Raw genomic sequence first — 16040 nt, 5'->3', positions numbered from 1 at the left:
ATTTTAGGAAAGCAGATGGCTTGCAAGTCTGGAGGCAAAAAAGAAAACACAAGAATATTGAATGAAAAATTCCGGTTCTCTCTTTTATGATGAGCATCACAGACATTGAAAAGAAACGCATATTCAGCCTTTATGCATATTCTGTTTCAAAAATTAAATCCTTCCGCTATAAAAAAAATTATACAAGACACTCTCTGACCAAAACTGATGCCGGTAAGGATGATGCCGATAGATTTCTCAGGACAATTGCAGTAAATTGTTTAACAAGTTCACAGAAGCATTGTTTTAATATAATAATTTGGTAGAACATTGTGTACTCCAGCCATGTTACATACTAGTTGTATTCAATTTGGCAGGCATTTTTAGTGAACCTACTACTGCCATAAACTAATTTCTTGCTGAACCAACATTGGATAGCCCACCTGCTCCATCATCGAATCAGTTATTGGAAAATCACTGCAACTTTAGAAGCAGGTTAGAGAGATGTTTTGAAATCCTCTACTATGTTGCATGGGACTGTCAACTGTAAAGCTACATTTAAGTTAATTAATGTTTCTAAATGCTCTATTGAGCTAGATGGAGTTGTCATTTAGGAAACTACTGTAAAACCTATATTATAACACCACATTGATTTAAACGGCACCTCTAATAGAAGCCAATATAAAAGGGTTGAAAAATACAACGTAACCGTCTATTTGAACATCACTTCTAATAAAATGCCACTGTAGTGGAAGGGTTGAAAAATAGAGCGACATAGCATTCAAATAGAGGTATTACGGTATATTCATTTGAATATCATCATTTTTTTTAAATGCTCTACGGAGTTGGACAGTATTCAAATGCTATTTGACTGTAATCCAATTTGAAGAGAAATTTATATTTTTAACAGTAATAGTCTATTTCAAATACATGTACTACAAGAATGTACCTCATTGTGCCACCTTGGCTCAGTTGTATTGTCGCAAACAGATGTCCTAAAATCCTTGTAGTGGTAAGAGAGAGCAGGTTGAGACCTATCCTGTCCTGGCTCTACTCGTATTTTTACATAAGGGTCAGGATTGAAGAACATGCCCTTTCTCACATGAGTAGCCTCAATGTCTGCATACAATGGATCTTAGAGATTATGCATGATCTTGACAAAGTGTATTTTATGCCTTCAAACATGTTATCACTACGCTAGTGAAAACATTTTAAATGCTGAAGAACAACACCTGATAAACAAACAGTCCAATGACAGCAGTCAGAAAGTGACCACAACGACTTGACTCGTGAGTAACATTATGACACTACATGTAAGCAAGCAGACAGCCTAGCAACAGTTAGCCTACCTTCGATTGCTAGATGCACTATTTCTGCCTCACTGTCCATGGATGTCTGACGCCATAGACCACTCTACAACAAAATTGTATGTAGCAACCTTGAAGGTGCTGGGTACATCCTCTTATCGCTATAGTGAGATCTCAACAATAGGTTAATGTAAACAGAAAACTTATCTCTTACACCAGAAGAAGAGGCCAAAGAATTCCTGACAAGAATTGGGTCTGTAACAGCTCTCAGATTCCCAGTGTTACCATGGTAATACCGAAAACATATTCTTGTTTCAGCTAGGAGATATAACACGAACGGAGTAAAATACTTAGTATCTATGTAATCTAGTGGTATAATGTAAAAGAAATCTACGTAATATTAAAAAATTAATTTGTGTACATAAAGATAAATATTTTATTCATGTTATGCTGAAGATCTATCTGTATTTTTAAAACAATTGTGTCAGATTGTGCACAAGTTTGAAGAAAGCATAGGAGTAGGAAGCGGACTGAATATGAACATACGTTCTGTGAAGACGGAGGCTATTCTATTAAAAGGCCAGACAAGATCTCCTTTTTTGCTGCCACTCACGCCACGATTCCTGTAGTCAAGCCATTTTCCAGGATGAGCTTGATCTAAATATAACAGAGGATATGCCAGTTTAACTGTGGATAAATGTTAGATGCATTTTATCATGAGTGGAAGGTTGCTGACATCAATTCCTAAATGCTCAGGCTGCAATAACCTTCATAGCTTGGTCCTTTAAATTTAGATACATTGCTAGGTACTCGACAAAGACCATTTTAAAACACTCTGTTACAGAAAATATGACTATGACCTACAGATAAGCGTTCAGGAAACATAATAGCAAAAGCTCAAGCTTCTGTAACCTCTTTCCAACCAGCAACATCAACCAGACATTAGTAGCCTAAAAACATTACTCTACGTGAATCGAACAACATTGACGGTCAAAACTATAGAATATAGATAAACAGTTTTTTTTCGATCTATCATGCATGAGCGCGTCTGTTTTTCAAGAGAAGACATTACATTCACAAATTGACTTCTTTTTACAATCCCCTACCTTTCCGAGAAAGTGTACTAACCTACATAAAAGTATAACTATAAAATCATAATAATAACCAAAATCCTAATGGTATAACATGCTCACATAAAAATAATGCATTAATGCTTTATGTCATGATGTATAACTTCTACAAAAATTCTTACTGGTTTTGTAAAGACCAATCCAGTCTTTGGCAGAAACGTTCGCTTTAATGTCCCAATAAATGGTTAGACTAGCTTCCTCATCATTTATATCAACTTCTGTTTTATTAACCAATAGCTTCGATTCTGAATGATATGGATTCGTGGCTAGGTTTGTATCAGAGTGCCACCTCGCATTGTTTGTCATCGAGTTATTTGCAGTTATCTGTCGGTAGCCAATCAAATTAACAGCATCGTCTTTCGAGCTACCATAGTTCTCAGTTGAGAGGAGCATGGGACGACTCATTGAGGGTTCACATGATGTAGATTGAGGTCTGGCATTATGACCGCTCGTTGTTGGCAGATTTTCCAATGAAGAAGATTTCTGATGATGTACTTTAATTATAACAGCTGCCATCAGGACTTCTGAATTTAATCAGCAAGTTGGGAGTCTTCCCTCTAGACTGCTACACACTTAAAAAAGAATGAATATATGAAAATATCCACTAACCATATAAAACAAAAACACACCTGTTCAATGTGTAGAAACATATGTAATAGTAACCATTCATAAGCAGTTACAAGACTGTAGATAACGATTGCAGAAATGTTTATGCAGAGAACTATGAAGGATACAAAAACATATTTTCAGCATTTACTAAACAACATTACAATAAAGATTTCAATCATGTTCATATTAATCTGAATTTGACTAGCTTATGTTTCGTAGTCTCGTAAACATGTTTACAAAGAGATAAGCACCGCTTCCTCCAACATAAATGTATTTGTGCAATTATTCAAGTTCATAGAATTGTTCAGGACATGTTTCGTGTATGCCATGGCAACCAAAGCTTTGGTAGTGTATTACTGCAAACATCAAGATAGCTTTTTAAAAGTATTAAAATATATTTTTGCTGAGGCGTAGCTGTAGTGAAATCTAATGCTGAGTGTTACATATGCATGTCTTTCTACATGCTCGGCTGCATTGTATAAGCTTAGGCTCCAAACCCCAGATTAGCCTTGCGAAAGTAATGCATTGATTGTGATAGTTTTTAGGAAATCAAATTAAAAATGTTGAATTCTGTTGATAGTAAAAAAGAGATAATTTGCTCTAGCTATAGCCTTAAATGATATAAAGAAAGATTTGTTGCATAGACAGTAAAGTAAATACTGTGTCCAGATCAAACTATCGATTCTCCCGCGTGCATTTTATAAGGTGTCAGGTATAATCTTTTAAAGGTTGACTTGCAACAAAATTCACATTATTGGAAAGTTTCCTATGTATTTGATAGTCTTGTACAATGCTTGGTATATTTAACATGAATTTAAGAGCAGTGATAAGTTTGTCAGATAGTGTTCCCCAAAGTCCATAGCAGAGATTGAGAACCCAAAGGGCAAGAGCGCTTAATAATATGCTTGCTGAAAGGTCATTAAGACAGCAGAAAAAACCTACTGACTGTTGTTCAAGCTTCAAAACAGCCTCAAAAGCTGGTGGTAAGATTGATGTATATAAAGGTAACCAATTTTAATTAGTGTTAATTCACCTGCTACATAGGATTTCAGACATATTGTCGGTTGTCTAGTGGTGCCATGTCTCCAAAACTATACAATTCTGAGTTTTGGCAGGTTAAGTTGGGTAAAAAATCGATTTATCAATACATTTTTTGCACCATAAGAATGTATTTGCTTTAGACAAATATCCTCAAATAATTTGTTCAGTTGAAGCATTTCCATAAAGCCATTAAATAGCTAATAGTTTTGAAGGCACTACTTATTAGATGACATTTTAATTTGTGGTTCTACCCATTACAGCATCGTGTAAAACACCACAGGTTTTAAAGAGAATAGAAATCACTGAGATGGCGCTGTGGAGAAACAAATGCGTATTAGGTGTTATAAAAAGTAAAACTCTCAGACAGTTTTAGCAGCCCACTGAACAACATGGCTGGCAAGAGCAAGGCAATAGGAAAGGTAAAAAAACTAAGGCAGTAAAAAAATGTAGGCCTTGTGGTGCATTTTTTAAGTTATTCTGCAAACCACTGCACCAACTATTTTCCCTGCACTGACTACAAGTGCGGAGCCAAGGAGCACTGGACAAAGGAGTGCAAAAAAGACCGCAAGTAACTACAGTAAAGTAGAGCCCACAATATCGGAGTGTGAAGCAAGTGAAGCATCTTTCTCTCCTGCAAAACCAAGGAAATGGGTTCTAGCTGTAGTTTTGAAGTCAGATTCAAGTGTAAAAGTTTTGGCCAGACGGAATAGCTACTAATGCAGGATAAGATTGTGAGGCAACCAGAGGCCAATAAGATTAAGTCATCTCTCCTCAACATGAGGTCTGATTTTATGTTGTTAAGTGAGTTGTTGGTGATAGGGTAATACATATCAATAACAGAGAGTGAGAGGCCAGGGCTGGTAGAGAAAGATGCTGACCGGGCTTAAGGAAGAACATAGTAACCTTGACGTACTTAGCAACCAGGCCCGTATTCCCTGGGGCGACTGGCCGGCTGAGCCACCCCAACTTTTTAAGAAATTTTGGCGGCTAAGTACAGTCAAACTCGAATAACTCGCTCTCGGATAAAATGTAAAATTTTATCACGAACACTTGGTTAACTCGAACGGATTTGTTTGGTTCGTTTTCACGCAATGATAAATTGCTTTAGATAACTCGACCTCAACATCATTAACTGGAACAGTTATTTGCCCAACGACTACGGGAACCGTTTTTATCGCTGTATAATATCACTTTATTCCATGCGATAGAGATAAACGTTAGCTTTTAATAGTTTTTGGGCGTCATTATTATCATCGACAATATATTCTTCTTAACGACTTTATAAAGGTTTGCAAAAGGCCAAGTTTTAACAAACATCCGCTTGGCAATGGCCCAACGAAAGCGTAGAAACCTTCGGATGAACTTGAAATAAAATCGGCAAAATTGATCTTTGTTGATGTTGAAATGCTTAAAAGAAAAAGATATATTTCTCTTTTGAGCATTTCTTTTAACTGCAATCAAGTTTAGCTTATTTTAATCTGAAAATGTCCTGGCAGTCACATCACCGAAAACAAACAAATCTCAAATAATAGAAAAAATGTTTATACTTTCTGGTAAAAATTTTTAAAACTTCACATGAGATGCCCGGTTGAGGCCCTAAATGAAAGAAACCTGTTGGGGCTAACACCGCCATACATTACATAACTAGTTGCCTAACATTAGCCGCCCCAACTTGCAACTAGGGAATACAGGACTGTTAGCAACGGCCATTGATGCTGCAGCTAATGGCAATACCCGATAAAGCGGAGTTGCAACTAATAGCGTCAAAGGGAAAAACAAGGCCAGCAATTTCCACTGACCAGTGCATCCTAAAATCGTTGATAAATCTGTCAAACATTGGCCAAATTCTTTCAGCATAAAATGTCACAGCCACCACAATAGGCTGTCTTAGATCAGAGAACTTTTATTTCTTCTACGATTATTAAGTTTATGCTAGTTGGAGCTCCGGTTGGTACAATTGGAACTGCATATTCAAATAACTGAATAACATGGAACTTCTATCTAAAGTAACCACACTACCTGAGGTGTCACGCAAGAGCTATCATGTGTAACCCAGTGCTGCTATAATTTGTTTATACTATACATGTTTATATTGAAGCAAAAAAAATGGTGTGATCCCGATCATTGTACACATTGACTGCAGCCTCTTGATGTTGCTGTTTAATTTCATTTCCAATGTGCGCTTTTGATGATTGTAACGGCTGCTAACTATGTGATCCTGGCAGGACTCTAGCAGTATAACACTCGACTGAGCTGACTAGCAGTGCATTTTCAGTAGTAGTTACACCAAAAAAATTGCATCTGAATTTTATACTCCCAAATTTTTCAGTTAAATAGAAATAGTTACTAACAATGTGATTTGGTTAGCAGCTCAATTAGTGATTGGCCCTTACCAAACAGTTTGCTCCAAAGAAACAGCTTAAATATTATGCGGGATTAGTACTTGATTGTAGTAGAGAGTGAGACAAGAGTGAAAAATTTTAAGGAGAAAGCTAACAGCCACCAGTCTACCTAGTCACCTTTATGACAGTCTTAGTCACCAGATGGTCCAAAGTAGATGACCAATTCCCCTAGTCACTTGGACTAGGGGACTAGTCCCTAGTCATTTTGGATGTATAGCTTGTTGACCGAGCTGATGGTGTTACGAAGAATCTCATTTAGCGGGTGGTACTTTTAAACCTACTTATTATGAATATTAGCAGTTTTAGAAAAATTTGCTATGTTACTCTCAAGAAAGTGTACAAAATGTTTTTACTGCAAGTATATTGTTCATGGTGCTTTATTATTAGTCATTTTTATTTATCACACAGCTAGAACGGAGGGTGATCTTTCCCGTTATCTGATTATCGTGGTGAGCTATTTAATCCAAAGTAAACAAGTTATTTTTCTTTTAAAAAATTAGCATACCAACAAAAAACTTTTCTTAAATAGAAATTAAAAAATATGATACAGCCTAACGGACTCAGCCACTCTAATTTTTGGCGCAATTACAATGATTTTTCAGCAACTACATCAAAGTTTTGTATGTAGCCCACAACATTGAATGGTAGAAAGGGAGCTATGAGTCCATGAGCCTGCTACATTAAAAACTAAATATAAACATAAACTTGACTAAACCAGTTTGTTGTTCCTCCATACATAAGGTACATAAGGCTACATAAGGGTACATAAGGCTACATAAGGGAAAGTCATCACTTTATTACTAGCGTGCTAGTTTGCTAATAGCGTTCATCAATTGAGTCACTTTTTATTATAGGTATACCATTATTTTAATGCTTCAAAACAATATTAATATAATAACACAATTATATCAGGTTGAACATAGACTGGAATAGATGGTGATATGGTTGGATTTTAATGCCTATGTAATTTCATTTTATCATTCATTTCACCAATGTTGTCATTTGATTCAAATTCAGTTGTGGAGTGTGTGCACCTTTGTTTTAGGATTTGTGAAAATCACTCTAGGTCAGTCAGAGACTTGTGATCATCAATAGGCTTGTGCTCCAGACTTATCACTTTATGTATTTTGATGCCCCTTTTATCATAAACTAGCACAGCGCTAATGCCGATGATGTGCAGGAAAATATCCAAACAAAATTAATATATATTAATTATAATAAATGAAATAATTGCGGCTTAGCAGCATTATGCATTTCATGTGCACAACAAGAGAACAGACAATCTAAAAGAGCAAACAGTCATCTAGGAGTATGCACAAGGGCATGCAAGAAGGGCTGCAAAGATTGCTTCCTACCAATAAGTGAGTGAGAAGTCTTGGTGTAATAAATAATCCAAATTAGGGTTAAGTAAAGGTAGCCTTGCAGTGCAATAAAACTAAATAACGCATCATGCATGATATACTTTCTTGATATTTTCATTATACCTATACAACATATCCATAAACATGCATAACTGCCACAGAAAACAATGTTTCTGTGCAACTGGTTCCAACAACATTCTCCACACTCGAAAAAAGATGAAATTAACAGCAAGTTTTCTTATTACTATTCTTAATTGCTGCTGTTATAATTTCTCCGCAAAACCAATATTTGGTACAAAAAAATTTCTCAAGAATTTAGGACAGCTTGTAACATTTCTTTTGCAGTAACTGCATTTATATCGATAGCATTGACTACGGTTTTGAACCTCCGTCTGTATAAAACAGTCTAAAATGCATCTGAGGTGTTATTTAAGACTGGCTTCAAATATTTTCGCGAGCATGATCAGTCTCTCCTTTCTCTGTGGCCGTACCAATATCTTTTGAGAAATCTCCCCTCTGCGTAGTGGCCTTCGCATAAACAAGATTGTCGATAGTTGCTTATTCAATGTGTGAACATGTAGTAAACAGCGTTGAGAAACTGTCTGAGCTTCTTAGTAGAATAAATATTTCAATAACCAGATTGTTGCAATGTTAAAAAGATAACCTACGAAACGAGTCGTGAAAATCCGTCCATTTTACGATTCAAAGCTGCACGAATGCATAACGACAGTAGTGCGAGCATAAGACGTTTGCAAAGTTGGTACATTTGTCAATGGGCTTACTGCAACTATAATAGTTTATAGTACAACTATCATGAACTATCTCGCGTTAATAAATTTGGTATTTAATACGCATTTGCGATGGTATTACAAAGTCAGAGAAAAGAACAAGTGAGGTATATCTAATAAAATGCAACATCAAACCTGAAAACTATCTATGAAGTTGGTTTTGTAACCAAAGTCTATCATATTTAGCTGTTGTAAGAGTGGCAACATCAATTATAGCAGTTATAATTGTTCTTTTTAATCAAACCATGAACTATATCAACAGGAAATTAACTTATAATCTAGTATGGCAGAGCGCTTCGTGTTTTAGTTCTCAAAGCATCACAGACGGCTAATAGTTCGTACTGAAACTGGAACGAACCGCCATGCCGAGCTTATCTTTAGCTTCCTTCGAACGCTCGGAGACTATTGAATGAAAGTCTTGCTCGACTAGCTAATCGTGGGTCTAAAAATGAGAAAGGCGACAACTTTTAACGAATTTATGAATAATTATTGCTTTTGAGTGTAAATGTATTACAAGATGAAGTCGGAGGCTCTTCTTATTGACATTGGCGGTGATGCTGCTTTACGATGCGTTAAAATAACTAGGAATTGATTCGTTTGAATTTTTTTGTAAGAAAAAATAACAATTGAAAAGTTAGAAAGTAATTACAAATTATATATCTTTGTAAATTTTTCTTACATTAGTTCAACCAATGATATACAGCCCCACAGGCTGTATATCATTGGTTCAACATATGTACATTGGAATCAAGCTTAAAAAACAAAATATCTGAATATGCTCTGGTGTTTGTTGATTAAAATTTAGCATTGAGGTAGATTATTTAATAGAATCTAGCATGAGCAAAATTCTGGCTAAAGCATGGATGATTTCAAGTTACCATGTAAAAGTAAAACTAATCATAGAAATAGCCGTTTGTCTATTAACCAAAATGCATTTCACTCTAGCAAAGCAAGCAGTTTTTGTTGCTTCTTTCAGCGTATTCTTGAAAGCAAGACTCTTTATATACTGATACCAATGACATATGCCCCCTAGCCTGGGGGCATATGTCATTGGTATCTGGCTCTTGTGGGGGATTGGGAGAGAGGGGGTAGCCTGGGCATGGATCTCTCCCAATCCCCACAAGAGCCATGCCCAGGCTACCCCCCATATCTATGGGGAGTGGTTATATATCATTGCTGATACACATTATTTTCTAAGTGGCTGAAAGCTCTGAAATCTTAGTCAGTTGTGGCTAGATTATACTTTATCAGTAGGCCTAAATATTACATATTTGCAGACAAAGTGACTCAAATACAAATATACTAGAGCTTTTGAGGATCTTGTATCTTACGTGAATTCAGTAAAGATTTGACTTATTGCATATCTTCTCAAAATTTATCTTGCAGTATGGAAATTTTTTATTTTGCTGTCAATAGCAAATTAGACAGAAGCTCTTGAAAGGGTATGATATTTTCAACCTATCTCTGAAATTACCTTAATACATTAGATGACCCATAGAAAACTGAGTGATGTCGGTGTGTGAAATTTTAATGCCATTACTTTGGCATTAAAATAATACTTACCATTATTTTTAGAAGAAGGTGAAAGACAGTTTTGCAAAATACTAATGAGGAAGCAGATTACTTTAAACGGAGCAGTGGAGCTCAACACTAAATTAGTGAAGTGTGAGTGGTTATAGGTGTGAAGTATCTCTGCGTATTCTGTAAAATGGAACGTGAGATACTTTCCAAACAGTGCACATTTTACATATAGTCTTGGCTCATGTTCTGATCACTAAGTGTGTAAAAACTCACTAGAGTGTTTTTGTAGGGAGTGAATGCTCTCGACACAGCGAGAAAACTCTCCTGTTAAATATACATAACATTTGATCTAATTCAACATGCCTGCATTGTGAAGCGTGCAAACGTCTGGCTCATTGCTTTATGCCATACTTCCAAACGATACCTGGGTGGTATGGTTTGCTAAAGAAATATGTTTTTACCCTAACAGCCTTACAAGGTAATGATTTTTTATCGTCACGGTCACACCTATGGCAGTTATTTCGGAGCTCAAGATGTAAATGTAAAAACTGAAATTAGTAAAATAAAGTTGAGATTAATATTATACAAACAAGATGTCACTTTAACCACATTTACATATTTAAAAAATTAATCTTCTTCAATAAGTTTATTTTTTGAATAAGATTATTTGATAAAAAAATTAAAGATTTAAGTTAGTAAAGAGTCTTCCAGGTGTAGTAATTGGATTCCTGTTCATAGATAGACATGATGTCTTCCAGGTGTAGTAATTGGATTTCTGTTCATAGATAGAAATGATGTTCAAAACGCATCTGGCATTGAAAGATATTTCTTACATTATCAAATCAAAACTACCTTATTTGGTGATGCAAGAGTACAAGTTTAGTTGCAGTTTGTTTCAAGTGTATTATTAACGTTAGTTAGCAAATGCAAACTGGCACCTGCGACTGGTATTATTTCAATGATAGTTCTTAAAACTCGCTCAAAATTCATGACTCAGTCGCAATGCAAAATTAGAAAGTGGAGTCAGTTATTTGGTATCACTAAAAAAATGCCAAGTAAATTGTTTGTTTATTAATATTTAAAATGTTTAGTTACAAAAGCCTTTGGAAAGCGTTGACTGCTGCTAACAGCTTGATAATGGCGTTCCCTTAATAATAACCTTTAACTCAAAGTTCTTTAGATGAGAAGTCATTGAGAAACATATTAGTTTTCTCAAACTGACCAACTGGAAAAAAAGGGAATACTATAACATGCTCCACCCACACAGTACCAACTCATTATCAATGTTTAACTGTAGAGTAAGTAAGCAAGTATCACAGAGGGCTTCAAAGACCACATGGTAGACTACATTATGAGGTTTTTTATTACTTCGCAATACTACCTTCAGAACTGTTATCTTGCAATACTACCTTAATAACTGTTACTTTGCAATACTACCTTCATAACTGTTACTTTACAATGCTACCTTCATAACTGTTACATTGCAATGCAACCTTCATCACTGTTACTTCGCAATACTACCATCATAACTGTTACTTTGCAATACTACCTTCAGAACTGTTACTTTGCAATGCTACCTTCATAACTGTTACTTCGCAATACTACCTTCAGGACTGTTACTTTGCCTTTAAAAGTATCATTTTGATGTGTTTCCTTCCTTAAGGTGAATTATCATATCTATAAATGCATGCTTTTATTGGACCGAGGATGCAAACGCATGCAGCTCAACAATGAAACACTCAACTATTGATGTTATTGTATAGTTTTAATAAAATTAGACTAGCTGTGAGCCAATGTTGTTATGATAAACATATGTAGGTACCTTACAAAATTAGAGCAAAGTAAAAGGATTCGTGTTGATACATATGACAGCTCCATTACTCTTAAAGTTAATTTATTTGTGAGATAATTTCAACGAACAAGATTGAATACAATAAAGCCTATTGCACCAAAAATAAATGCGCATTTCGAAAATCTACGGCCAGTTTAAACAGACAAAGTGTTTAAAAGGTTAAAATAAATATCGACGAGAAGAGAAGAATAATTGCATCGATGGATATGATGTAACATCATGATGATCTTTGACAAGAAAGAGTTTATAGTCGGATGTGTACTAGGAATATAGACACACGCAAAGTACATGGGTCAAACAATTTGAACATTGATTTAAAAAAGGAATGTATAAGATAATTTTCCTGCATAGTCATCAACCGAAAAGAAAACAAAAATAGCTACATAAATACAGACAAGAAATATGAGAATATGGAGAATGAATCTGCGCTTTGGCTATGAACTGTATAGTTTATGTGGGTCCATCCACCAGATCCTTATCGTGCAATCACTGAAAGAGCATGAACCATGTCTGTTATACATGCTAAATCGTGGCGCATGAAAAGTTCTTGGACAAAGAACAAGATATGTTGGTACAACCAACCAAAGTTATCAACTTCTCCATTTGGCATATTTACACAATTCACACAATGATGCTATTGAATAACTATAAAAGAAACTGTCAGCCCAATATATTGCATTTATTTAAGATTTTGTTTGACGTATCAACAACGTTGGATGCTTAAGGAGTTCTAGTCGCGTTAAAAATATCAATAGGTTTTGCTCCCAATTGACAAAGTAGCATCGCAATCATTTGACCGCTATACAATTTGTAAAACGTCACTTTTGAGGCATCTGTATTGCCACACCGATCGACTAGGTAAGTAGTCACACAGTCAGTACAAAAATCATTAGTATTGCTTAAGCGAACGGTTCTCAGTAAATCAGGCAACAAGACGCTATGCGACTACTTGTGCTTACTCATGATTTATCATTAAAAATGGGTATAAGATTTTGTGATTATACTCGAATACATACAGTAATCAGTGAATTAATTGGATTTAAGGAAAAGCCAGTAAATCTATACTATTTGGCTAATTGGCCAAGTGTCTCATTAGAACACATGGCTGACAGACGTAACATTAAATTTACAATAAGCTTACTTAATTTGTATATTGAACAATTACCTACCTCTGGTGACAGTAAGTACTATATACTAGTTAGTAGATATAGTGAACAGTTACCTACCTCTGGTGACAGTAAGTACTATATACTAGCTAGTAGATATAGTGAACAATTACCTACCTCTGGTGACAGTAAGTACTATATACTAGTTAGTAGATATAGTGAACAGTTACCTACCTCTGGTGACAGTAAGTACTATATACTAGCTAGTAGATATAGTGAACAATTACCTACCTTTGGTGACGGTAAGTACTATTTACTAGCTAGTAGATATACTGAAAAGTATCCTGCCTCTAATGGCAGTAAGTACGATATACTAGCTAGTAGATATATTGAACAATTACCTACCTCTAGTGACAGTAAGTACTATATACTACTTTACCTAGAGGCAGTAAAGAGATTGCTGCGGTTGGTAGCCATAGAGTTGACGGCTAATGAATGAGCACGCACTTCATCTAGCTGCTGGCAAGTCTCGTTTGACCGAATCTTCGCAGTACCAGAGCGACAGCAGCTTAGCAATATGTCATTATCTGGTAGCATGCACATGTCGGTGATCCAGTCCTTATGGGCGCCATTAACTGACTGAAAACAATGCAAGTTGAGGAATGAGGAACCAGGAGTTTGTTTGAAATTGACATTCAACTTAAGCGGAAAGGAGCGGCGTGAACAGCATTAAAGATGGTAAAGATTAAACACTGGCAAATCAACTTGTCCCTTTTGAATGAGTCAACAATGCAATCCTACAATATGAAACTTTTAATCATAAACGAGTCTCTGTATTGTAACAAACCTACAAGACATTTGCAAATATTGGTGAGAGACACAGCATAATGTCTTGCGTATGACAGGTTGATCTGGTGAGACTGAACCAGATGGGCTCAACAATGCAGCAATGACTAGGTCTGACATATTTTATATTGACTCTGATCTCTAGGCCATCAAGTAGGATCACAATTGGATTGAGTGATTACCAGGAAAACCGATATACTGATATCAATCATTCACTCCATCTCAAATATTACTTCTAATAAAAAATATTTATTACAAAGTGGTGATCTTGATTGGTGACCATTACCGGAAATAACTATCACCTTTATTTTGCTATTAAATAGAGCAACACCTGGTATTGTAAAAACACCAATTTTACCTGTGGTTGAGAAGAGGGTTCACTGAGGTTCCATTTTTTGATACACATATCCCGAGAACCACTAAAAAGGATGTCCTGACGATGCGCGAGACATTGAACACCATCATAGTGAGGAGGGTCCATAGTAAATTTGGCCTGAAATGGATAATTTGAAATTTGTTCATTGGAAATATCAAATCCCTTAATTAGATGATCCTTGGAGCCAGTTAAGAGTTGTTCTTTCCCTCTTGAGTCGTTGTATAAACTAAGGCAAATAATCGGTGCTTGGTGGCCGCTAGCAACCTGTCCGACTGCCGATAGCCTGTAAACGTACAATATTTTACAGATCACCAGCCTTCACAGATTAAATGAATATAGCAATTAGTCATCAAAAAGGTGCAGAAGCTAAATTGCTAGATTTAGTTGTAAGTGCTGTTAACAATATATATATGGTTAAATGATGTTGTGCATGCAAGCGGACAACCAATGAAAAATAACTGTCAGTTGCAAAATGCCACACAGGGTAGATCAAATACACATTAGGAGTGACCCTTGGACTTATACAAAGAAAAAAGATTAGGTTTGTGCGCATAAACCACTGATAGAAGAAAGGTTATAGATGTGTACATAAACCAACTATGGAAGGTTATAGTTGTGTACATAAATCACCTATAGAAGAGAGTTACAACTGTGGTGGATTTTCTAAGATTCATACCCCAACCTCTAATAATAGTAAGTACTATATACTAGCTAGTAGATATATGGATAAGTATCCTACCTCTAATGGCAGAAAGTACAATATACTAGCTTGTAGATATATGGAGAAGTACACTACTTCTAATGGCAGTAAGTACAATATACTAGCTAGTAGATATATGGAGAAATATCCACTGGACAAAGGAGTGCAAAAAAGACCGCAAGTAACTACAGTAAAGTAGAGCCCACAATATCGGAGTGTGAAGCAAGTGAAGCATCTTTCTCTCCTGCAAAACCAAGGAAATGGGTTCTAGCTGTAGTTTTGAAGTCAGATTCAAGTGTAAAAGTTTTGGCCAGACGGAATAGCTACTAATGCAGGATAAGATTGTGAGGCAACCAGAGGCCAATAAGATTAAGTCATCTCTCCTCAACATGAGGTCTGATTTTATGTTGTTAAGTGAGTTGTTGGTGATAGGGTAATACATATCAATAACAGAGAGTGAGAGGCCAGGGCTGGTAGAGAAAGATGCTGACCGGGCTTAAGGAAGAACATAGTAACCTTGACGTACTTAGCAACCAGGCCCGTATTCCCTGGGGCGACTGGCCGGCTGAGCCACCCCAACTTTTTAAGAAATTTTGGCGGCTAAGTACAGTCAAACTCGAATAACTCGCTCTCGGATAAAATGTAAAATTTTATCACGAACACTTGGTTAACTCGAACGGATTTGTTTGGTTCGTTTTCACGCAATGATAAATTGCTTTAGATAACTCGACCTCAACATCATTAACTGGAACAGTTATTTGCCCAACGACTACGGGAACCGTTTTTATCGCTGTATAATATCACTTTATTCCATGCGATAGAGATAAACGTTAGCTTTTAATAGTTTTTGGGCGTCATTATTATCATCGACAATATATTCTTCTTAACGACTTTATAAAGGTTTGCAAAAGGCCAAGTTTTAACAAACATCCGCTTGGCAATGGCCCAACGAAAGCGTAGAAACCTTCGGATGAACTTGAAATAAAATCGGCAAAATTGATCTTTGTTGATGTTGAAATGCT

At 36.0% G+C, this 16040-nt stretch overlaps 1 protein-coding gene across 1 annotated transcript; it reads right to left on the bottom strand.

The window, feature by feature from the left end:
- Positions 1-12015: 12015 nt before the first annotated feature.
- Positions 12016-14851, bottom strand: LOC137410179 (kinesin-like protein KIF21B). The gene is made up of 3 exons (XM_068095761.1): positions 14301-14851; positions 13536-13735; positions 12016-12479 (listed from the first exon to the last, which is right to left on the bottom strand). The coding sequence occupies exons 1-3, from the start codon at positions 14421-14423 to the stop codon at positions 12425-12427; spliced, it is 378 nt and encodes a 125-aa protein (XP_067951862.1). The 5' UTR covers positions 14424-14851; the 3' UTR covers positions 12016-12424.
- Positions 14852-16040: the final 1189 nt, after the last annotated feature.

This window comes from Watersipora subatra, unplaced genomic scaffold (assembly GCF_963576615.1).
Source record: "Watersipora subatra unplaced genomic scaffold, tzWatSuba1.1 SCAFFOLD_107, whole genome shotgun sequence".
Taxonomy (NCBI): domain Eukaryota; kingdom Metazoa; phylum Bryozoa; class Gymnolaemata; order Cheilostomatida; family Watersiporidae; genus Watersipora; species Watersipora subatra.
This window is presented reverse-complemented; position numbering and strand designations above follow the sequence as displayed.

Excerpts from the sequence above, each read along its gene's own strand:
- LOC137410179 (XM_068095761.1), bottom strand. The coding sequence starts at position 14,423 with ATGGACCCTCCTCACTATGATGGTGTTCAATGTCTCGCGCATCGTCAG. Across the intron at positions 13,736-14,300 it reads AACCCTCTTCTCAACCACAG|TCAGTTAATGGCGCCCATAA; the intron begins GTAAAATTGGTG and ends CATTGTTTTCAG. Across the intron at positions 12,480-13,535 it reads AATCTCTTTACTGCCTCTAG|TGATTGCACGATAAGGATCT; the intron begins GTAAAGTAGTAT and ends ATGCTCTTTCAG.